Source organism: Labrus mixtus, chromosome 11 (assembly GCF_963584025.1).
Source record: "Labrus mixtus chromosome 11, fLabMix1.1, whole genome shotgun sequence".
NCBI classification, from domain to species: Eukaryota; Metazoa; Chordata; class Actinopteri; order Labriformes; family Labridae; genus Labrus; species Labrus mixtus.
In genome coordinates, this window is record NC_083622.1 from 8995192 (window position 1) to 9021159 (window position 25968).

Consider the following 25968-nt stretch of genomic DNA (forward strand, 5'->3'; position numbering starts at 1 on the left):
GTTTTTTTTTCTGTTTTCTTTATTGAAAAACACACACACAAGATCTACATAAAAATGCGTAATACACAGGAGAACTGAATCATCAATGCCGAACATGGCAACCGTTTACTTATCCGCACTGCAAAAATGAGCTTGTGAATGAAATCAGTTTTAGTTTGATTGAAACTCCTGAAGCTGTAAGCAGAAAAAGTGTGACTCATCTGAACTTTATTTGTGTGGAATGTGTTGCATATTGTTCATATTTTTTTTTTTTTTTTTTAAGTGTAAGTGGGTTTTAATGGAACAAAGTTTTTGGAATCAAACATTCACCAGATAACCGAATCAGTTGTTTGGTTCTGTTCTGGTCGTGTTTGGACATATCTGATATCGGATCTGTGTTACACAAACATCGTTAGTGTAGCTTTACTTCAAAACAAAATCGATTGCACTCTTTAAGTTCTGATTGTTTTAGAAATTGGTCAAAAAAGTGATTATCATCTCATTTCCACATTAAGTGCTCCGCCGTTGGTTTTAGGATCACCACCCCCCCCCCCCCCCCCCCCCCCAACCCCCCCTGTTAGAAACATTAGAAACCAGTGTTTACATGTTGCCGAATTGTTTAAAAACAAAACATCACATCAAGTGCACATCAACTTCCTGCTTCTGCCGCCAAAATAAGAGGCCTCCTTGGTCCCTGATATATGACAGTCGTTTCATCATCATCATTATGTACTTTGGTTCATATTTAACGAAAGCAGGATCTGGGGGGGGGAGAAATGACACATTTGTCAACTTCTGAATTCAGGCGGGTGTAGCTTATGTAGCTAGTTGTATTTACTTGAGTTTTTCCGCATCTGACCGATGCAACAGTGATCTGTGGAATGTTTCAAAGCACCTGAAACTCTAACCTGAACAGGTTAATTCATAAAGTCGTCCGTGTCACGACCTGTGACATCAATCAATTGATTCAGTTCGTTATAACGCCACTCTGCAGGGGGGCGGAGGGAGGGGGATACAACTGTTCTGCAAAAGACTGGAATGTCTTCCTGGAGAAAGGAAGTCAAACACTCTGAAAGGCAACATCGTCTGAGCAAGTACATTCCACTTCACCTGAGTTACTGTTCTGTGTAACGAGGGGCGTAAAACAAGGTTATGGGGGGGGGGGTTGGTTATTTGGTCACTGAGGAGAAAATAAAACAGCTGATATGCATTTTGTGTTGAGCTAACCAAGTTTTTAAAAAAGTGACCAGACTAAGAATGCAGATCTCACATCTTGGCTTGTATGCCTGTCGGGGGTGTAGCCTGCACTGAAGCAGCCGCTGGTTTCACATAAGACAACTGTGCTACAAACACTATCAAATAAACAAACAGAAAATAGGCCATGGCTTGTATCATTCTGAGCCAGGTCTTAACAAGTGCAAACATTGTGGTTAATGTGGGGCGATGTACTGTGACTGTAAGACATCCTGATATGGTAAAAATATGAAACTAATCACTTTCCCATCCTGTCAAAAAAAGCTTATGTATACATACTAAAGTTGTTAGCTCGCTGAACACTGAACAGCTAAGAAGCTGGTTAGATTACATGAGTAGAATATGTTTCTCCGACAACCTCAGTGTTGTCTCTTTTCAAAGTTTAGGTTTCCTTTTTCATTGTTTCTTGATTAAACTGCAGGCACTATGTAACACAATATTTGGAGCTGTATTCTCTTTTTTGCAAAAATAAGCAAAGCTATTTCTTGTTAAGGGTTCTTGTCGGGGTTCAGAGGAGAAGGCTAAGTTAGTTGTGGGTAAAGGGGAAGCTGTGCCCAAGGTCAGCTCACTCTCTTAAGTCTGGTTGACAGCTACAAAACCATCAAGCTTTCTTGAGTTCACGCAGAGTGGAAGAAAACACTGACCGAGCGAAAGTGCTGGTTTGTTTGTCTTTTTTTTTTTTTTTTTAAACCTTGGGCACTCCCTGCTGGCTGACGTTAGGATTAACGGAGTGCAAGGACTATTTTTTGCGGTTTTTCTTTTTTTTTTTCTCTTTTCTCTTTGTTTTAAGACCAAACCACCTGAGGTTGTTTGAGCTGTAGGCGGTTTGCTCATGAATACCTGAGGACTAGCTGGTGAGGAGTACTTGTGCGGAGCCGTCTTTCCCCATGTCTGTGTCGGGACTCTGGCTGTCTGTGCTGTTGTTTGTGTTTACGCCTGTGCTTGTTTCGGTGCTCCAGTCAGCGGAGGCCGGAAAGGTAGCTAGTGGTGCAGTGGGTTGAGTTGGGGTCACCTGAGGCCCAGGGCTGTCGTTGCCATGGAGACCAGAGTTGGCGGAGGAGCAGGACAATGGAGAGACGGGGGAGAAGAGGGAGGAGCAGAGGAGTTTGACGGGGCAGAAGGCAGAGCCCCTGGGAATGAAGTTCACCTTGTTTTTATCGGGGCACGAGAAGAGGGGGAAGCCTTTTGATTTGCCAGACCTGAATACAAAAGAAGAGCTCAGTATTATTTTTTTATTTGTGTGACTATTGGATAAACAACATGTTTTTACTCAAAACAAAACCGTTGCGCACTCATCTCTGCCACCCACAATGCAAATAAGCTAAACAGCCGTGATGCTTTATCATCTAGCAGGTCAGAAAACAGAAAAAAGAACCTATCGTTTTTATCTTTTAATTCTTTCTACACACAAAATAAAACAGGACTGACTAATGGGGATGGATTAGAAAAGAGGAATAGATCATCATAAAAACTGTTCTCTAATTTGATTCATATATTCATGAAAATCTGAAGTAAAACAAAGATAAAACTTACACCAGCTCCTCAAACACTTTGACCTTCTCGCAGCCCTCGGGAGGCTCCCGTTTGAACATGTAGCTGTTGTTAGGTTTTGGAGAAGTGGCGAACTTTGGGAGAGGAGAACTGCACACACCGTCTGGAAATACATTAAAGAAAGGAACATCAGAAGAAGATAACATTTTCATATTGCTTCTGAGAAAAAAAAAATACTCAAGTTGGTGTGGGTATGTATTTCCTGCGTGTCTTTACTGAAATAAGATCTAACTTATAATAAAGAACACTGCTTCTTAAAATGGTAAAAACTTGTGATCCAAATAACAAATTAGATGTCAGCTAGCATTACCAAACTGAAACATGTGCTGGCTGTAGTTGTTCATACTAGTGTCTGTCAATAGTTTGACGACCTCAGAACAATCACATCAACTTAAACCAAAGATCTCTCCAGACCCGCGCAAGCAATCAGCAAATTAAAGCGAAGGTTGTCTCAACACCCAAATTTTAATCTTTGACATGATACTAGTGAAAATTAAATGATATTGATGCATGTTTTGATAACGTGACACAAGAGCAAACTCCTGCCCACTGCACAAATATGTACAGTAATGTAGCGCTATCTCACCTACAGCGAACAGGACTCTTGTACACTTAGAAGGGAACCGAGAACCCAATTTTTAAGCGGACCAGAGTTCGGTTCTTTGGTCTGCCCCAGAGTTAATTTGAGCATTCTCACCGCCCCAAAAACAAACAAACTATCTGACAAAGTGCACTAGAGTTGGTTTCAAACAGACCAAACAGCTGCACCCCTAAAGCTGATGTAACATTGATTTAGCAAACACTCTACTGCCACACTAAAAGAAGACATTGAAGTTCTCGGAGCGCTGTCCTGGAGAAGTTTTGATAGGAACTGTTGGGTACCCACATACATGACTGAGAGAGAGCGTGTTTTTTTTATGTATTGGACAGTTAAAGATCAAATTGATACAGCTGATCCAAATATATTTTCCTTTGACCCTTGCATTCTTCTTCCTTGTCAAATCCAGCCAACTACATCCCCCACAATGCAACTGGACAGCTGACAGTTCAGTCAGAGCTGGCTCTCCTGACACAGCTCGAAACAATTTCCCTTTAAAAAGGACAACACTGAAACTGTTTATCAAGGGCCCACCTTTGTCGATATCCTCAGCTGAACACGGGCTTCCATCGGGGGACTGGAGGTGGTCAGAGCTGAACGGGCAGAGCAACGGGCTGGAGTCACCACTCGAAGGTGCCTGTGTGTCCGTGTCACGTGTGTCCCCACTGCTGCTGTAGTGATGAGGAGGGAAGGGAGCACGGCGGCCATCTACCACATCCATGGTCTGTGGGGTCAGAGTGCGGAGGAGTTTGTGAGAGGTCATGTGTTCACTTCACAATGATCCTAAAACAGCAGATTGGTGGTCGTAGCGTTTAAAGAGGATCATAACTCAAGGGTCAAATTCAATCATGCATCTGTCATGCAGGCGTTGATGTGTCCTTGAAAGCCCAGATGACCTGTTGAAATGTTCCTGTGCAGTTGTTGTTGCTCCGAGCTAAGAGCATCGGTTATAACGTTCCTAGATCTAAAAATGGCTGGAGGTAAAACACCTCTGGTGTGTTTGTCTGTCTGTTAAAAGGGCAATTTGGAAAGCAAACATCACACCAGATGGTAATACTTCACAGAAGACGAGCAGTGTGATGTGCAGAGCAGTTCTGCTTTTGCACAGCCGATTCAAATGGGAGAGCAGGAAAAAGAAAACAGCCTTGGTGCACAGCAGGCTGTAAATCTGTAGTGGTGCATGTGTTTGTATGTGTGTTTAAACTGAGAGAGAGTGTGTGTGTGTTACTTTCTAAGAGGGGAGCTTAACAGAATCTGCCAAGGTTTACTACCCACATCAGACAAGATTTACAGGTCTCCTCGCCTCTAGGCGGTTTAATTCAATGCGAGTGAGGATAAATGCTGTCCAACTGTACGGCTCACAATACTGTAAGTGACTTTACAAGACTGTGCTTGTGTGCATGTAATAAAGTATTTTTGATCAAAGGTATTTACATGTTTATGTTTGTCAAAGTTAACTGAGGCAGAGAGAAAAATAAATGAGTCCAGATGACAACATGTCCGCCTGTTTGTCAAATTATCTCACTTTTGTGGGGCACTGGTGGCACAGTGGTTAGTGCGCCCCATGTATGGAGGCTTTGGGACTCCAAGCGGGCAGCCCAGGTTTGAATCCCACCTGTGGCTCCTTTCCCGCATGTCATTCCCTGCTCTCTTTCTCCCTGATTTCCGACTCTATCCACTGTCCCATCTCTCCATTAAAAGGCACAAAAAGCCCCCCAAAAAATGCTATCTAACTTTCAGAAAGAGAGCTTCAGCTAAAGCTTGTGTCCTCAACTGCCTCTGTTTGGTGAGTTTGAGCATCTGCCCTCAGGAAGGAGAGATACAGATTGCCAAAAGCCAAATCCAACAGGTTTAAAACGGATTTTATTACTCAGGCCATCAAGCTTCTGAACTCCAATGATGGCCCTGATGACTGGTAATGGGTTTTTTATTCTGGTATTATGGACGTTTTTACACATTCTCAGTTTCCTGTTGTTACCTGATAAACTATTGTATTTATGTATTAAATGTCATTCACTGTCTATTGTCTGAGTCTATGTGCCTGTGTTTCTATACGTTTCTTTTTCATGTTTTCACCTGGCTGCAAAACAAATTTCCCCTCAGGGAAAATAAAGGTGACAGTTGAAAAGTTGGAAGTTGATTATCTACAGAAAATAATCACAAAATAAAAAATTTGGAACCAACATATTTAAATATTTAGTCCAGTTGTTGGCAGATGTATGAAAAATAAATGGTCAGAGTTTTAAGTCTTCAACACATTTGTAAAAGTGCAGCCTCTCAGGCGAGTTAACGCTACAGAAGGTGTTTGGGTGTGGGTGTTTGATGTAAGTCACACACTGCACACGTGCGTGTTGCCATTCAGCCTGCGTCCATTAAGTGAACAGCAGTGGCAACTCCCATTCTTGTTGTTTTGGTTGTGAACGTGAAGCACTTTTGCTTACACTGATTGTGGCTTTAACTGCACTCGTGTCAAGTCAGCAGAATGGAATAAAGGGGAAAGCTCCTGATGTTATGGCTTAGGAGCCTTATCACAACATCACAAAATGGTTACCCAGAACCAGCCTAAGACTCACAAGACATAAACAGAAAAAAATACCTAATTTAGTATTCTGTGTCTTGTGTTCTATGGCTTTAAAAAATAATTAAAAGGTTAACCAAATAATATACAGATGTTCGGGATTTATAGCTCTTTAAAAAAGGTGAACTTCCTGATATTCAGAGACAGGACAGTGGACAGAGCCAGAAACTGGGGGGAAAGAGTGGGGAACGATATATGTGAAAGGAGCCACAGGTCGGACTGAAACCCGTGCGCCTTCCTGGAGGACTACAGCCTCAGCTCATGGGGCACGCGCACCAACCACTAGGCCACTGAGGCCTAGCATTGTTTCTTCTGCAGCAGTTTGGTATCATTAGGCCACGTGTCCACCTAAAGGGCAGAAAAGTGCTGGCTGTGCACTCAGGAGCACTTGCATGAAGTGTTTGTGCTCTGTGAAGACAAGCCCTGCACCTCCATCCTGTCCCTATGACAACAGCCTGTTGACAACTGCCGCTGTATGTTCAACGTTACTTTTCACTGTACGTTTTATATTTTACAATGTTTATTTCCTGATAAGACACGGAGTAAATGGGGTATGTGGGTACAAGACACAATCTGTAGTCAGCAAAATAATAAGGGAAATATCATACATTTGGAAAAGAGTGCTAGTGACGTCAAAAACGCCTTTCTGGAAAGTTGAAAGATTTTCAAATTGAGTGCTCAGAGCGGCCACACACAAAAAAGGTGGAGGGCTCAGAAAAAAGACGCTGGGCGCTGTGCTTTTTCTCCAGGCGGCTGCAATCGCTCTCTACTCACTGAGAACAAATGAAAAAAGACGCTGGCGCTCAGAAAAAAACGCTAGGTGAAACTTAAGCAGTCACTTCTCCCTTACACAAGGATACTTTGCCAATCAGAATGTTCCTAAAAAGGTCAGCCCCTGATAAAGTCGGCACAGTACACCACCAAACTGAGGATTAACCCAAGAGGGGAACTTGAACTATGTGATATTTTCAACCCTTCAAAAACCCTTTGAATAATTTTAAGAGCTATTTAAAATGTTGATGGTGTTAGTGTACACATCCATACCTGTATCCCCTGCTGCCAGTCCTCTTTGATAAACACATTTTCTAGCTCGTGGTTGATGCCCTCCACACTGCTCGGCACTCGGCATATGAGGGACTTTGGCACCGGGACTGCCGACAAGGCTGACGAAGTTCCCTTGTACTGAAAAGACAATTGAAATGTTTTTTTTTTGTTTTTTTTTTTAATACATTAAGGAACATACAAAAAGGAAACAGGCCATAAAATACACAACACTCATTATTATTATTTTTTACACTCTGTTGCACAAAGCTCTGCTCGCTGTATTGACTTGTCGCTCAGTTTCATGAGATTTATTTTTGGGTGTTTAAATACATGTTACAGAAGTGGGATTAAAAGTCCCAGGGAACAAAACACTGCTATGATTGTGATCTAACTGGAGCTAGAATAGAGCGTAGTTTATCACTGTTTATGTCATCGTTCCACAGCAGTAGATGTGTATCGTTGCCGGGCATTTGTTAATGAATGAGCTGCAAACAAAGAGCGAAGAGGGCATGTCCAGACACATTCCCAGTCTCTTCTCCTCTTTAAAGAACTGGTCAGAATGGGGACTCAATAACTAGACCTTCTCTGTCAAATGCAGTTATAGTATATACAAGCCTGCTACACCTACCACTCGAATAATGTTGATAAATAACATCTTCATAATGTACTGAAAACCCTGATAGACAATTTGATCATGTTAATCTAGTAATACAAAACCCACCTTCCTTTACCGAGCTATATTCATGTTAAGTTCTCTTATCTCGAGCAGCTGTGATATGGCTGCTAACAGTCCGTTTCATTGGTAAGCGTTTTGCTCTGCTGCTAAGCTACCTTATCATATTATTGCTTACGGGTTAAAATCTTGCATCACCAATGTCAGGGTTGGTTAATGTTTTGTGTTTAAAGAGCATGCTGGTGACTCAGTTGGCAAGGCATGTATATTGATGTGAATAACAACTCACCTGTGGTTGGCATGCAATGCCATGCTGCGTCTGTTGGGACAGCTGCAGAGAGCTCTGCTCCCTGTCTTTGCTCTGCCGGCTGACCTGTTTGCTGCGCTGCAGCTGCAGTCTCAGTTTAGCAATCTGCTGAAAGAAAAGTAACCTCATTTCAGAATATGACAGCTCACTCGTCAGAAGCTCAACAAGTCCTGATGGCAGTAACTTTGTCAATGCTCATTTTAACTTGAACCATCACTGAAAGCATATTGCTGTAAGAGCGGAAATAAATGACATTAGCACCTGACAGCAACAAAATACAGAGAATTATTTTTTGGGCTTTTTTTGCCGTTATCAGATAGGACAGCTGAAGAGAGAAACTGTGGGGAGGAGAGAGTGGGGGGCAACATGCAGCAAAGGGCGGAGGTCGGTTCGAACTCATGGCCGCTGCGATGAGGACTAGCCTCTGTACATGGGGCGGATTACAGATCACCTTATATATCACTTCCTCACAATGCTTCTCATACTATATTATACCAAATACCCGATATTAGTGGTGTCACGGGTCACAAATCCCACACTTCAGATCGGATAACGGATTTCTGTCACGGATATGTCACTACCTCATTTCAAACTGTATGTGATTCTGCTTTACATAAACTTCAAACCAACTCACTTTAAATCATCACTTGTCACTTTAACTTGTCGTTCACTGCACAGAACATCTCAATGTCCTGTATAGCTCACTTTACTCCTTTATATAAACCTCTTATTTTATTTGTATTTATTTGATTCTGTGCCAATTTTTATTTGTTCTTACCTGCTTGCTACTTGTCTTTGTGTTGCTGCAATGCCCAAAATTGCCCCTGAAACATTTGGTGATTTGTTCTGTATTTTTATCAATGGGTGTTTTGGACCAAATAGTTCTGGGGACTTTTTGAAGAGATCCACATAGGGAGTTCCTTGAGAACTCCATACCATGGGAACCTTTTTTCTGTCTGCATTCACACCACCATGGTATCTACTCTGAAGCAGGAGCTAAAAAGGTCCCTGTTAGCAGGGTTCTAGGAAGTAAAATAGTTCTTAGCTCCAGCAGTGCAGAATCACTAAAAAGGAGGAGGGTTCCAACAGTTCTAAGAACTATGAAGAAGTTCCTGCGGCTTGAAAAACAGCTACATGTAACGTAAAACCCAGAATATAAGACACAGTCTGTTTTCAGGGTTTTCCTGCGTGATGATTTTCAATGCTTAGCAAAGTCTACAACATTTTTTCAACTATTTTTAAGCATAGTCTGGATTGCTGACAGGCTTTGATTGAATTATTAGGCTTTATCAACTTATTTTTTGCACTTTTCAGTGAACCAATAGTGCCTAATTTGACTTGAATATCATTGGGGCCAGCTTAGTGCATATAATAGTCAGCCATGCATGTATGGTGATGGAACAGAAACAAGCTAGGTCAGTGGGTGTTTCTGCATGTGTCCCAGAATCAGCCTTAAAAAACAGGATAGCCTTTGTGAGCCAAACAGACGCAGTTGTACTATGCAGACAAAGGTGTGGTCTTCGCTGCTGATCTTGTAATCCTGGCAACACAGTCAACAAAGAGACTTACTCTTTTGGTGGATGTCCTCCCACACATGCAATTGCAGAGGTTAAGGGAGGTGAAAAGCAGTTCACTACATTCATCGAGTGACCGGCCACGGAAGCCTGTAATGACATGTCGAGGCAATGTCCCCGATGTAATCTCAGAGGATGTTAAAGACACAGATTCCTTGCTGTGTGTGTGTGTGTGTGTGTGTGTGTGTGTGTGTGTGTGTGTGTGTGTGTGTGTGTGTGTGTGTTATTGTACAGGCCAAGGCTCTGGAGTTTCTATGGAGAGTTGAGCACTACGAATTTAAATGGCTGGGAAATATCACATGGCTTTACACTTGAAGAATGGATTTTTGATCCCAGTGCTGCGAATCTGTAGCCTGAAAAAAGTTTAAGGTTGCTTTTAAGGCTACATTTACTTACATGCATTTGTTCATCTGTACATGTTGTAGCATTGCTGTTACACACATTAGGGGTTTCATCACTATTGTCCAAATTCAGGAGTTCATTACTTTTTCAAATTCTGAGGCCTTTTTGCCCTGTGAGCACATATATTTTTGTCCACTCATGTCATAGTTAAAGAAAATATGTCTGCATGTATCTCATCCTGTGGACTCTTTTGAGGATTTTAAACCAAGTGGAATTGGTGTGCGGATATCTCCTCTGAAATCTTTCAATCTTGAGGTCGGTCACACTTTTTTTTTTTTGATTTACATATCATGCAGTATGGACATAACAATACCAGAATCCTACATTTAGATATGATACTAGTAAAATTAAAACTGTATTGATACTAGTTTCAATACCACAGCAACTAGAAATAAAAATCCTAGGCACCCAGTATTTGGTTATTTCTATTTAAATTACCAAAAAAAATGCACACTACTTAAATTGGGCCGCCCCCCTAATATAATGGTAGGGGAAACGCTGCACATGGTCAAGAAAGCAGCTTTTTTCCTGTACAAAACACACTACAAGACTGGCCTTCCTCCCCCCCTGTGAAGTTATTTATGAAGTGCAGTTCTGTCTGCAAGTTTTTACATGTGGTTGAAAAAGTTCTTGAAAGTTTTCAGTCCTTGCGATTTTTCAAAAAGGCACTGAATGGGGCAGAAGTAGGGTAGTGGTTAGTGTGCTTGCCCCCATGTGCAGAGGCTGTAGTCCTCTAAGCGGGCGGCCCAGGTTCAAATCCGACCTGTTGCACCTTTCCCGCATGTCATTCCCCTCTCTCTCTCCCCCTTATTTCCGACCCTATCGACTTTCCCGTCTCTAAATAAAGGCATAAAAAGCCCAAAAACCAAACTTAAAAAAACACTCTGAATTTCAGGTCAATACAAACAAAATACAAGTCATCTGTGTGACATTATTATTTTGGAATTTAACAGCGATGGCATGCAGATCTTGTTGCCATAACAGAAAAATATAATCATCTATTGTTTTGTGAGGCTCTTTAGTAACATGAGCTAGAATGAATCAGTGAAAAATAAAGAGGGAACAATATGGCCATTTCACTCTATGAGAGATGCTCCTGCACGGCCTTTCAAAAACAGCAGGCCATAATGAGATGTAAGTGTGCAGTTGAGTGGGAAACAGAGGGGAGAACAAGGTTAAATTTAGACTGAGGTTTGGAGAGTTTGGAGACCTAATAGCTCCGTGTGGTTCGGCTGGTTGGCCACTAAGCCCAGCAGATAGACAGGAGTGGAAACCAACCCTAAGGAGCATGATATTTAGGCCAACCTCAGACCCTGACGGATAAAACACACTTTGAGTAAATGGAATAAAACTCAAAATGACAAAAACATAGTCTGTGCACTGGCTGTGTGATGATCCAACCTTTCTAAAGCTGTTTTCACATATGCACTCCTGAAAATATCTAGATCATTTTAGGACGACTGCTCCGGATATTCTCCTGACCTGGCTGTTCACATATGCACCTAACAGCGGGAGACTGTCCCTGACAGACCTCCCGTCTTGGGGGTTGGGGGCATCTCCTGAGGTAAGAAGTGACGTTAAAAAAATGCAGCAAAAGTAGCAGATGAAGCAATATAGTCAGCTATATGATGCTATAATGAGAATATCTGCCTTGATATCAATTATATGTGTAGTTCAACAGAATCAAAATATGAACTAAAGAGTGAAGAAGAACATACTGGACACTGAAGGAAAATATTTTTCAGCTAAAAGTGTAACTCCTGTATTAACTCCTAACTCCTGTGTTTACAACTAAACAAAAGCTCAGAATGTAATTTTTAGCCAAATACAGTTTTCTACTTACGGCTAAGATTTTAACTTACTTTTTTTCTTGTAAAGATTAAAACTGGCAGGCTCCATGTGTCAATAAACTCCCTTTGGTGTTTTTGTTTGTAAGTATACGTTTTGAAGAACAGAGGTTAAGTCAGGTGAATTTACCTCTTTCAGGTGGTCTGCGCTTCCCCAGGAGGCTGACCGCTGGTGAGGACTTCCCTGATCTGCTCCCTCATCAATCCAGAGACCTGGAGTCTGAAACACAGAAACACATGTTACACATTTTAATATAACTTTTTTTAAATACAAAAAACAAGTTAGATACAGAAAAATATGAACAACATGATTTGAGTTGTTGTAGACTAAGATTAGACTAAACTGTGAAGGGGAAAATGGCTAAAATGGGACTAAAACTAAATAAGCTTTTTCATCTAAAGAAAACCCCCAAAATTACACTGTAAATACCGGCACACAAAGAATAGCAAATATTTTAACGTACACAAATGCAACGATACCTAAAGACATTACATCATCCTCAGAGCACAATATGAAGTAGTCTAAAGTTTCTGAGATTTGTTTGTGTCTTGGAGGTCTGATAGTTGCAGATTAGATTACTGAGGTAACAGATTATGTTGAATACGCCCATCAATAGTTGGGTATAAAAACAGTTACTATACATGTATTGAAATTGGAGGTAAACAAAAGCTTGAGAAGAAACAATCTAAAAGCCTACACAAAAGTCTCAACTCAGATCTCATGAGACCTCCCGGTGAAGCCCGTGAATATTAACAAAGCCAACTCATTGTTAAGAGACTCAGGATGTGAGCATAAACTAAGTATCTCAAATATAAAGAGGGAGAGGCAGTTATGAAAGATGGGGGGGAAAGCTGTAACAAGTGCCGTGTGCTCGAAAGTAAAGTTGAAAATCTGGAATCAATAAAAAAAAAAAAAACAGGAAAACAGTCATGAGATGAGGAAATTACAACATCCAACATGAAAAACAAAAAGACAAAGCATATTTGATTGCTTCAACTGGTAAGCATGGTTAAAATAAATAAATATGACAGGACTTTTAAGGTTTTTTTGGTCTACTAAATGACTAACTGGTACACTCCAAAATCCACCACCCATTTCCCACGCCAAACACAGTCTGAGGAAATAATTACAGGGCTACCAAATAATATCTGGTTATCAACGAAGAAGACATCCTTGTCAGCCACAGGTGACATTTACAAGGACTTAACTTGCAGCTGTTTCCCCACAACGTAGTTTCCCTACTTTACCTATATACACTAATGTGGTTTAGTGCAATATGTTCAGCACAACATTGGGCTTGCACCAGGTCAATGATTCTGCAGAGAGATTTTATGTTGTTAGTGCTCCGGTGAGAAAACATCTGAAATACAAAACACTCCCTGCCAGAGGACATAGAGGCAGTTCTGTCTCACTGAGCATGTCTTTTAGACCTCTGCTGCATCAACCAGGAAACGGTTAAGTTATGTAAATATATGCAAAAACAGAAACAGACTGAGGATGTTTCATAGGGTTGTCTGACTGAAACCACATACTTCCCCCTGATTATGCATATCAACAGTGCCTCTGGTGCTCAAACAAATCCTCAAACATCTGACGTTTTATGGTCGGCACAGTGGTGCGAAACATCTAAAATGTCAGTGTCCACACACTCCCTTGTGCCTGACCCCACATGAACAGAAAAACCTCTATGGCTCCCTGGTTAACGCACAAGCCTTGCCCTATGATATGGAATATCACACTGTGAATAATGAGGAACACCCGTGAAGCCGTTTGCACTGGATTGCTGGCGCTGGTTCCCCCGCGAAAAGGACAGCGTATTAAATGGGTGCTTGTGCTCTTATAAAAGGGACTACTGTGCTTTGCCACACTGGACAGCAGATGTGTAGCTAGCTTTTAGCATTAACATTTTGAGCATGGCCTATGGAGTTGCTTGTGCTGTTTGATGCCTTTGCCAAACATTGAGGGACTGGATGCTGCAGCCTAATCTCTTCGGACAAAATGCAGTTTCCTCTAAAAGGGCAGAGAGGCTTTATGGAGTCGTGGACTTAGCTGCTGAGGAAAATCTAAGTTCTCACAGATGTTCTATGACGTCAAGTAGGGCATGCTGCTCACGACTTGTAACTCAGTGAAATGTGCAGTGCTTTCTTTTGGCAGTGAGTGGTATGTATAGGGTTTCTATGACCTGTGGTAAAACTGTTGAAAATGAAGAATTATGCCTTCTGCTTGAATCTACATTGTTTGCAAGCTATCAAAAACATATCAGCTTTTGAGCTTATGTATTGATTTTAAAACACACACACACACACACACACACACACACACACACACACGGGACTTTCTACAGAAAAGTCCCTTAAATTTAAAGTTAGCTAACTTTAGAGTGTCAGCAGGTCATAGGTGTCACGTAGTGATTAAGTTGACTAACTCAGTTTGCAATTAAACACATTTTCCCCCAGGTATCCACGGGGCAGACAAGACAGTTAAAAATACTGCAGGCTATCTTCCTTGATTGACTCGACCCCCCCCTCAAACAAATTGTCTGTAAATAGGAACACCCACCTTTATTTACCTCAGACGCCCTTTTATCATGCTAGCTCTTCAAATTCCGGGCCTGAGCTGTGTGCTTTTCAGACGTGTGTGCCAGGTGTTGTGCCTGATAATGTACTGCTGTGAAGATAAAACTAGCCTGCAGCTCCCTTCCCATTATGATTCCCACCCAAAAGGGTTACATGCAGACAACATCCTCAAGAATCCAGCTCCGTTCCAAAGCAGGAAATAATGACTGGGCTTCAATAGAATTGCAGTGGAATCTGTGCGGGTTTGTTTAGATTGCATGACGAGACATGCAAGCAGATTTCAACCGCGCTATCATTTGGTTTGGTTCAGAGACGATAAGAAGAAGCATTGTGATGTGGTGGTTGACTTTGTGTATCTGTTATCTTGTACAAGTCTCAAAACTCACTCAGCATTCAAGAAAAATGATAAATATCTCAGATATGGCATTTTTGTTCCTTCTTGCTGTAAATTCACCTTTTGGGAATAACTTTATCCGGGTTTACCAATGAAGGGTGAACTTGACATGGTATGAACTACTCAAAAGTTAAATTTTGACCCTTTACTTGTTGATCAAAGCAGAATGAAAGGAATTTCAAATTGCTAAATGGTCCAAAAAACAGTACAGAGGCAGGTGACAACCCTGGCTCTGCGATCAAAGCTTATACTGATTACACTCGAGCCTCATGATCCCAGGCTGTGGCAAAAAAACTGGTTTAACTGCCTTACTAAAATTATATTTTTATAACTTTTATCAGCATCATCTTCAGCAGGGAGGAGACTACAACAATACTTTATCTGTAGAAAATGGAACGTGTGAAATCAAGTGTTGTATATTGTGGTACAAGGTATGAAAGTTTGTGCACCTTTGGTTATAAGGTTATACAAAACCAAAAGTTTGATGTCTGGAAATGGCAAGCGGTCAATAAGGATTTTTGGGCAACTTGTGCTTGGCAACATGGGTTTAATTGGCAGCTGCTGGAAAAGCTAAGTAAAATACTACAGTGTTAGTTCTAATGTTTATCAGATAAATTCTCAAATCATTGCTAGACTATAATAAGACAGTTTAAGTAGATAAAAAGTGCCGTAAAAATAAGATAGTCATCGATAGGTGCACGCAAATTTTGTTTTTAGTTTACAAAAACAGACTAGATCAATTATTTTCCTGTAGCACAGATGCGGTACATTTAGCGTACATTGGCTTTAGTCCGCTTGTTGTGTTCAAGTACAACTTTTAGCAATAAATACGAGGCAACGCAGATTGTTTGATCAGCCGGTCTTTGTCAGTGCTCGCTCTTTGAGGTCGGCTTGGTGTGTCAGGACCCTAATCTTCATACAGACGTTCCCTGTGTTCTGTAACCACAGGGCCTAGGGCACACAGACCTATCCCGGAACAGTGATTAGCATATGTATGGGCCCTCTGCTCCTCAACTCCCACACAAAAGGCAGGCGGGCCGTGCAGCCACGAGGGCCAGGTGGTAAGCAGTGGGATTTCTCCCCGCCTCAGCCTTGGCCTGGGGGACAGGTGCAAACAACTTCACCTCCATGCGAGGCTACATTACAGCTCAAAGGAGAGGCTGTCTTGAACTTGTGCAAAGCACTACAAAAGAGGCCAGAGACCTTTTGTCTGCTGCTCTCTGCTGTTGTTGTCTTATAAAAAGAGCTGGGCCCAGGCATAGCTTGTTAACAGGAAGTGGTCTCAGACTATCCTTGGGAGAGTTTGTGCATTTCATCGCTCAAGGACTGTCAAGTGTGTCACTCTCTCCCACATCATTACAACACAGTCAAATGTTTTCCATCTCATATTTCCACAGCACTGACAGGCATAAATCTCTTAATTGGATTTTCATTTTGGTCTGCCTTCAATGAGAACTTTACTTATGATGTTTGGTAAATATAGTTGAGGCCATGTCAATATATAACAGATGCAAATATCACAACGTGGCCAGAACTACAGCAGGTCTAAAAGTCACTGTGTATACGTGCACAGGCATTTTTTTAACAATAACATTTTTAAAGCCCCGATGATTATCAAAATTGATTTTTCCATTTACATCCAGACTTTCCAGGGCTGTACAGGAACCCTGCAATTAGAGGTGTTTACTCTGCATACAGCGACTTGAAGAATTCTTGCAAGGCCCTCCCACCACTTCCTCAGCCTACACACAAAGAAGTGTGAGGCAAATGAGGGGTTAAAGGGATGAAGCCCATGTAAATGAGGCTTGGCAGTTCTCATTCAGACACATGAAAGGCTTCTATAGGCAAAGAGGGAGCAGCCCTCATCATTTCATAGTCAATATTTTTTGAAAATGCAAACCCAAATCCAATCCAAACCGCAAAAAGTAAACACTAAGGCCACGTTTACGAGAAAGCAATAGAATTTTTCAAAAAGGTTCTGTGTTCAGACGACATCTTAATGACCACCACCATGCACATGGATCTAAAAAAAAAAAAAAAGTAAAAGAAAAATGCTATAGTGTACATGCCAGGCCAGAAGCTGTTGGTGTGACGTATGGGGGCGCCGGTGGACGGGTGGCTGGGGAGCGCACCCCATGTGTGGGGGCTGCAGTCCCCAGGACGGGCAGCCCGTGGCTCCTTTCCCTCGTAATTCCCCACTGTCTCTCTTTCCCTGATTTCCAACTCTGTCCACTGTCCAATCTCTACAATGGAGGCATTGGAGGCATAGAAAGCACCCCCCCCCAAAAAAAAAAAATAAACCCACACAGAACACGCCAATGCTCACATACTCATCACTCTACTGGGCTGTGAGGCTAATCGTCTTTTTGCTTGCCCGGCGCTCGGCATAAAGGGGGATTGAGTAATTTGTCCATAGAAGTCACTGTTGATGAAAGTGATGACGCAGTAGATGTACACTTTGCTGGTGTAGTGTTGTTAAATTCAATAGTGAGCTGCAGAAGAAGAACTTGGGAGTCCGCCAATTGTCTTACATAACTACATATTGTCAGCGAACATGCTGACGGAGACAATGCCATTTTCAAAAGTTTGCGTCTTTAGGCACCCGAATAAGCTGTTGTTGTTAAAACGAAAAGCCAAAACACTACAAAAGGTTCCCCGTTTCTGGCTGAAGTCGTTGTCTTAAACGGGGCCAAAGAAAAACTGCACATGGCTATCAGTCACATGGCAAGTGTAGTGAGTGATGATGTGTGACTGCTATCTTGGCTAAATTTTAAATCCATACATAGGTGTAATGAAGTGTTATAATGAATAAAAGTGAACAACAGTGTTGTGTGAGAAGATCTACACATTTACAGCAAAGTCTGTTAGGACTGTATTGGCAGCAGATTCCACCGACAGCCACCAGAAATCTTTAGCCACAGCTTGTAATTGGTCTCTTTTACCAGCCACTATTACAGAAACCCCAAATCAGTCCATGAGTAACTACCACAAGTTGCAATAAAAAAGGTGGGTGTTGAATTTGGGCCACAATGGCTTAAGCCCGGTGTCCAGCAAGCGTTTTTTCTCCGGGCAGAGAAGCGTTGGGAGCAATTGCATGAAGCGTTTGAGGGCTGAGAGGAAAGAGCTACACGTCTGTCCTGTCTCTATGACAGTCTGTAGAAAACGACCGACACTGCTCTGTTGCTTTTTACTGTATGTTTTTTATTTGAGATCTTTTTACTCCAGCAGACACAAAGCAGAGAGGATGTGGGTACAAGACACGATCCAGAGGCGGCAAAAATACAAGGGATATCTTACATTTGTACAGAGCGCCGGTGACATCAACAGCGCCTTTCTGAAAAGTTAAAAGAATTAAAGAGCCCATATTATGCCCTTTTTGGGGTTTGTATATTTAATCTATGTACCTACTTTTGTACGTTCACAATAGCTGAAGTTCGAATAAAGTGTCTGTTTTCATGTACTGCTCCTCCTTGCTCCCTCTACGCTGAGTCCGTCAGCTACACTCTGCTGAGCCCACACTGTTAGACCCCACGTGGGCCAAGTCTGCTCTGATTGGTCTGCCGATCCGCTCTGTCGTTATTGGTCAGTTGCTCAGCACGCTTCTCGGAAATTTCAACATGAGCTGCAGGGCTTGTCACAACGAGCCAATGGGCTTAGATCAGTGATCTCACACTGACAAAGACGTCGCACTGAAAAAAATTTATCGAGGGGGGCTAGAACCGAGCGTTACACGCAGCTAATGCTACAGCTAACAGGAGGAGGTAGGAGAAGCCGCGTTTCCACGGACTTTTACTTTTGAAGATAAATAAATACAGAATTGGGTAAAACTAGGGCATCCTCCTACATGGCTATTCTACTATCATGAAAAACATGATGTTGCAAACCCCTGTTGAAGCCTATAGACAGGATACCGTGCTTCTTGAATGGTTGGTACCTGTGTGGCTTTGTCTTTCATACAGGAAGGGTAGGGTCCATGGGAGTCCCGGGGCCACTGGCCAGTGAGGTATGGACCCGTGATGGCGTCAAGGGAGGATGTCCGCCGGATGGCACTGGAACTTCGAACTTGTAACTTGGACCTTTCTGCTGTGAATTGCAAAATAATAAAAACATAGGATTAGGCACAATAATAAAGACATAGGATTAGGCACAAACACAAACACACACACACACCCACCCATGAAGGCGTCAGTAGCAAGTGAGCAATTCTCCCCGACCCCCTGAGGCATCTCTGACATTCGATGTGCCAACTTCCCTGATTGTGTCATTAATGCTTCAAGTTCAAAACGCAGCACTACAATGTCAGGGTGTAATAAATCTACTAGTGCAAATGTGTATCCAAGGACTTAGGGCCATATTTTGAGTACAACAAAACTGTTAATGGTTTACATATTTCACCTGAAATGAAAAACAATTGCGTAATCAAAGTCTAAAAGTAACCAGTTAGTTTCCATGGTCTTCTTTTAATATGTTTGTAATGGGAGCATAACAGGAATTGTACTTCCACATTAAAATATTTCAGTCAATTACAGAATGAACCTTCTGTTAACTACCACCATTGTATGTACTTTAAATGACAAGACCTCGCCTTGCATCTTTCTAATCTAGGTATGAGTGCAGGGTAAAATGTAGGCTCGAGAGCAGAGGCCTAGAGCAAATGTAAATGACTGAGCAGGAGTATCTGATGTTATGAGAGCAGTCTGCTGTGAGCCAGAGCAGTTAAGCACACACCACCCACATAAGAACTCATAAACAACCACAACACAATGCACATCAATACTGCCTGCATCCACTCAACATTCCTGCAGAGACACGCAGTAAAGCAAAAGAAAGAGAAAAACAAAATGCTAAAAGACATTAGCTCGAGAGTGGCATGACACTGAAAAAAAAATCTGGGTTACATTTTTTAGCCTCAATGACACTTTGATTATTTACAGTAAATGAAAGCCTCTTATGACCCTATAAAAGGATAGCATGATAGTCAGGAAGCATGCTCATTTACACTTTTCCTTGTGTGAGTAGGCCAAGAGAGGCCTGTCTGTCATGAACACACAAACTAACATACACAGACTAAACTATCGACATGAGGCACCCCTCTCCTCGCAGAACTACACAGCCATTCATTGTTGTTCTTTGTCCGTAAAATACACAAGCCTACCCACCCAAAGGTATTGCCTAAGTAAGCTTACTGGGCTACAGTAAAATTCCCTGAAGCATTGTAGACAAAGGAAGCAGGCTAAATTTCCATCAATATTGATATAGGCCAAGCCAGTGCTCTTAGAACCAGGCTTGTGGTTATTTTCCATCGTCTCCCCCACTAAAATAATCTCCTGATGAGAAAAAAGGAAACAGTGCGAAAGAAGCCAAGACATCAAAGCAGTCCCATGTGCTGAATTCAGGGACGAGTGAGAGGTATACATGTGATATTTAAAAGGGGAAGGTTGACTTTTAAGAAGAACTTTCCTCTTCAGCAAGCTGTGAAAACCCTCTTTCACCTTTCCAGGAACAAATGGGTGGTTTATCAAGTGTAGAGCAAAGGCAAATGTGAAAACAAACATGTGGTCCAAATCAGTAAACCATGGCAGAAGGGTTTCCTGTAGGTTTCCACAAGGCTAAGAGGAAAATCATAATCATTTAAGTTTTAACTCATGAGATGCCCAGAAGTAGAGTTTGACTTTATAATAACCCAAAAAGTAGTCTTTGTGTTACTAAAAATACATATAATTTAAAAAAAGACTACTGTACTGAGTGACAACACTGTACGTTATTTAGACACATCTAATTTAGTTCAGTCTGATTTCAACTTCATCATAACTGTCAGACTTTCTCACACAGTGATGAGGGAAACATGGAAATTCCTAGTCTCAAGCAGAGCCAGACCAACATACAGGTCAGCCAAATTTATTGACCAATATGACCTTTTACAGAGTTTGCAATCAGCAGGCATTTTTTTAAATTCCTGCTCTTAGGACGACTCTTTTAAGGACGATGTGATACAACAACAAAAAACAATGCTTGAGGTGTTTTAGAAATGTTGCATTATTTGTCCAGCACTGCTTGCTCAGGCTTTACAGTTTACATCATTCTCCGCACTGTCAGCAGCACATATAACATCGTCATTGCATCAATGACAATGTAAAGTAATGTTGCACATCTTTTAATCAAGTGAAATGTTTAAAAGAGCAACCTTGTGAGAACTTTTGCATAGTCATCATCTCTCTATGCAAGATCTATTAACGATTCTCTTTAGCTGTTTTCACATATGCACTCTTGAAAATATCTTGATAATTTCAGGAGGACTGCTCCGGATATTCTCCTGACCCGGCTGTTCACGTATGCACCTCACAGTGTGAGACTATCCCTGTCAGACGAGAGGAGGGGCAGGGGTCTCCTGAGGCAAGACGTGATGTACAAAAAAAACCTGAAGCGGAAGTAGCGGACAAAGCTACAGAGTCAGCTATAAGATGCTATAATGAGAATATTTGCCTTTATATCAATGCTACGTGTAGTTCAAAGGCAGAGAAAAAACATAGTGGCAAACAGAAAACAAATTGCAGCCATTTAATTACATGCGTGGAGATCGTAGTGGTCGCGTGCATACACTCTATGCACCGTGCAGCAGTTAGAGGATATAAACGTCACTCCCCATCCCATTGGCTCGAGGTGAATTCTCCAGATTATATCCTGCTGTGTTCTCACATCAGCTCACTTTGACTTGCTGTGGAAAAAATACTAGGGGGCTAGCAGCAGAAACTCCGGGTAAAGTCAGAGTGAGAAATTTTGATGTTTGTGTTCATAGAGATCTTCCTGGAATATCAGGAGTTTTTCAGGAGTTGTCTAAAAGTGTGAAAGCCTGTATAGAAAAGGTCAGTCAGGGTTGCTCACAAGGGGTTAAAAGGGGGAAAAGCTTCTGGGAACTCAAATGCTCACTTTGAAATATATTCTACTAATTGTTGCTTAAGTTAAATTTCCATGACTGAGACTGAAACTGTAAGTTTATAACATATTACACCGTCTTCATCATGCAGAAAAAGGGGATCTTTTTGAACCAGTACCCCACCCTGCAGTTCTTTTTCCAATACTGCTCTACATTAGTGCTCAAGCTAATAACTGTGAGAATTACAAGCTGCCATGTCACTAGGGTCTATTTTTAATACGTTATAGATGATGAGTGATGATATTAAATCCGGGTCATGCTCTTTTAATGTTATGAGTTACAGCATCTGTTCCTCAGCTGGTCAGGAAATAGGGTGTTAGCATCATTAGCATCACTCAAGGAGTCCAGTGGGTTCCTCCCACCACAAGCTGGCTCAGTCTGGGGATGAGTGTGTGTCAATGGATGAAGGAGGCACGCTTAAAGTGTTAGCTATTCCACCTATAATAACTAAGAAGTGAGGAATGAGTAAACGTGATGTCAAAGTTAAGGTTCAACCACACGCTACAGTCGATTACGTGCATGCAAGATGATAAAACTACGGAAATAAACAGTACAGATTCCTCAGAGTAGGTTTGGTCCTACTCTGCAGTTTGAATGGGTGATAATGAGGCAGGCCTGTTTCAGCACAGCTGGCACTTTGACAGAGTGTGGGATATTCATTGTCCGGACAGTGTGCTAAGTGAATGATGTCATGCTGGTGAACCTAAAGGACGTGATGTTGAATTTAATACTCTCCTCTCTGTGATTCACGGCCAGGCTATGATATGAACCGTTTCAACACCACTGCAGTCCATTCTTGGTGTTGATTTGTCTGGCTCCAACACTGCTGGTACTGTAAGGCACTTTGGAAAGAATTTCCCACCAAATGGCAAGCATTATGTCTGTGAGTGGGTTCAAAGTACTACAATGAATGTAAAATTACAAAGTGCAAAGCCTACTACTGCAGTTGAATCAAGCTGGGCTGCAGTGACGAAAGACGACTGATTCATGCTCACACTGTTCTCTTTCTAAGAGATGTGTGACAATCAGCATTTTTTTAGCTGCTAGTAGCTGCCAGCCCCACGTTGATATGATCATAGTCGTCATGAGGCCTCTCATGCGTGTTTGGACTGTGAGGTCGCTGTAATGAGGGAGGTTCAAGTCTCCATCATCACCACTGACATGGGACACTGGTCTGGGTTAGAGGTTAGTCTCTTTCAGAGGACTGAGGTATGCATGGCATGCCACTGGGGTGGGAAATCAAAACCAAGGGCTAGCCAAACACGGTGTGCCTGGTGAGTCTGCCTGCTCACTTGTTGTGGAACAGACTTCGTTTCCTGCCTTGCATGGTACACTGGTCAAGGTTGGAGGTCACCTCATTCAAAGAACTGAGGAATGTGAAGCACGTCACAAACATAAAATTCCACACACAACTCTGCAATAACCACCACAAGAAAGCTGCCATTTTTGTTAGAGAGGTAAGAGGGAGAAGAAAATAAACATGAATGGTGATGGTAATATTAATGCAGGTGTGTTGCATGTGTGTAACTAAATGTTATTAAGTACAGAACAGAACCATGGTGAGAACACCTGGTGCTTTTCATGGGAACTGATGCAGAGGCAGAAATACTCAGGACTACATTCTCTTTATGTTTCAAGATACTGGAAAGACAGGCTGTATTCAGACACATCCATATAACAATGTGCCTTGAGGACTCGCAAAATAGTGTGGGGTTTGTGTCTTGTACAGAAAAGAAGGATACTGCTAGCGGTCTAAAAAAACAGCCATGGTGTCGATATTTGGCAGATGGAACTGTCACAAAAAGGAGGTTTACTGAAATACAGCAAAGTACGGATTCAGGGCTGCGTGGGCTCTCATGTCCTCCTTCAGATCACTTCCAGAGAGCAGCTGAGCTTGACACGAAACGACACACAGCTTGCCTATGGTAGCCACGTGCAAGGCAACGAGGTGAGGCTCAGCATATGGTCTGAATATGACGGTTAGTCCATGCTGTATGCATGGAGTGAGGTCAGAATCGGCTACACCTGATCGCATTAGCTCAGCACTGCTTCTACTGGGACTGACGTGGCTCCTTTTACAACTGAAAGCATGTCTTTCTGCCAATTCTCTCCTCCCCCTCTCTCCTGTCAAAAGTCCATAGGAAATAAGAGAGCCAACAGTGCACTCTATTCCCTTTATAAGTGTCTAATTGCGTGATTGGACAATGGGCTCAATAGTTAATGCATCAACCTGCTGCGAATAAAGAGCCAACCTTGTTCCAGACTTACAGAATATCCGTTTAAATACGATACTTGTTGCACTTTCTGCATAATTTAAATATTCAAAATTATTCTTATGACTGTACACCAGATATATCACTTAGACATGCCATGGCTTTTCCTAAAGACTGGCCAGATACTGTGTGGTAATGTGTGTGCTTTGTACATTAAATTCAGGGGGGGGGCAAGAAATGCGGTTCTGGCCTAAAAGAGGATACCTCTATTAGGGCTTACACTGTAATATCTTTTCTTTCTGCAATATACATATTGAAATATAAGCATATCATTTAAGCGTGAAATGTGCATATACTGAGTGAACAACAATTTCTTCAATTGTGATTTATTGTGCACCCTAACTGCTCTGCTCTCTTTGCACAAAATAAGTGGGTAATTGTTTTACTGTAAAAAGGGCAATATAGTTAATGCAACAACCTCCTGCAATCAGAAAGTCCTGGGAATATGTTATATGGCATGTGAAATATTTAAATTTAATTTTCATAACTGTATAACAGTGAATTGCAGACAGAAAGTTACTATGACAAGATAACAGCACCTTGATATGGCATGTCTTGGTTTTATTTTAGGCAAAAGTGTTAGAAATTGGCGTTTTTACCTCTTGAAACAGGAGAGTCTGGGGGGCAGGAGGAGTCCTTACTTTCGGGGGACAGTCTTTGCTTAGCAATAGCACTTCCTGAACTGAGGATCGGGCTGGAGGGGGGACTGGAGCCCCGGCTGTTCGTGGCTCCTCCATAGAGGGTCTGCGTCCGCGTAGGGCTGTTCTGACCCGCACGCAGGAGCTGGTAGGGCACGGTGGCACGGATGGGGTGCAGACGGCAGCTGCTGCTGGAGCCAGGGGAACCCGCATTGCTGCGTCTGACCCGCGGCTGCTGAAGCGAGTTGCTGGGGGCTGACATCCTCCGAAACTGGCTGCAAATCCTGTCGCAGTAAGAAAGACGTACTGCCAAAGCTTCTGCTGCTTCTCTAAATGAGGAGGAGGTGGTAAGGGTGAAACGGTAAGATAAACATTAGCTTGTTAGCAACTACAAAAAAAAAACGTTAGCTTCCTATTTTTTTTAAATTTCAATTCATGCGCTCGAGCGGACCAAAACCCTCAAACAAGCATTAATTGTCAATAACTTACCTTCAAAACACTAAAACATGCCGACGTAAGCAGAAACCAACACACAAGTAACTTTTAAAAGTTGTTTTAGATACTTTTTGAAACGTTAATTCGTGTTTTCCAGCCCTCGCTCTGACTTCCCCATCATGTCCACTCACTCTAAATGACAGTTGTTTCAGCCAGACTACTGGCTCGTGCGTGTGGGTGGGATTAACTCATCGCTTCTGAGCCAGTGATTGGATAACGGCATCTTACAGTAACGTTGCTGATTGGTCCAAATGGGTAGGGGTTTGTACTTTCGTCCAATCAGGACTGATATTAGTATGGATAAACTTTTTGATGAAAATCAAGATGTAAAAATTAAGTTTTGCCACCGTTTTTTATTATAAATCTCGCCTGGTATATTATATTCAATGTACACTGTACGTTTACACTACCTCTTGTCAATAAAGGAGTTTTTTTTATTATCATTTTGACAGGATAGTTCATGCTCGAAATGTACATTTAAAGTTTCAGTTTCCAGCCCTACTAATGGACCTTGTAGAGTGAATGACTTACATTATTTAAATGTATTCCTGTACAGTACTGTGTACACATCTTACTGTAAAAACCTATAAATATAGACAGCGCAGTATCTGTTGATAAATATTTTTTCATACCCAAGTGGCCATTATTGTTATATGTTTGTGTTTCTGTATCTCTGTTATGCAGTGTATGTCAAGTACTCTCTTCCTGTTTAGTCACTAATTTGGCTATTCTAAAAGGGCAGGAGCAAAATTTAGTCAAAGTTTTTAGACAACATGGACCATAATTTTGGACATAAATAATTCCACATTAAGTGGGCAATTTATAATCTGCTGAAGGAGACTGAGTTGAA

The 25968-nt window shown here is 41.9% G+C and overlaps 1 protein-coding gene across 2 annotated transcripts; it reads right to left on the bottom strand.

Moving 5' to 3' along the window:
• Positions 1-25281, bottom strand: LOC132983509 (glucocorticoid-induced transcript 1 protein). Of its 2 annotated transcripts, none has more exons than XM_061049841.1 (9): positions 25113-25281; positions 24585-24952; positions 18713-18861; positions 11938-12027; positions 7967-8089; positions 7005-7142; positions 3917-4106; positions 2767-2887; positions 1-2432 (listed from the first exon to the last, which is right to left on the bottom strand). In XM_061049841.1, exons 2-9 carry the CDS (start codon positions 24883-24885, stop codon positions 2081-2083), a joined length of 1464 nt encoding a protein of 487 aa, XP_060905824.1. In that variant the 5' UTR covers positions 24886-24952; positions 25113-25281; the 3' UTR covers positions 1-2080. The 2 variants fall into 2 exon arrangements, with proteins under 2 accessions (XP_060905824.1, XP_060905822.1); XM_061049839.1 differs by having other exon boundaries at positions 7967-8092.
• Between the last annotated feature and the right edge of the window lie 687 nt (positions 25282-25968).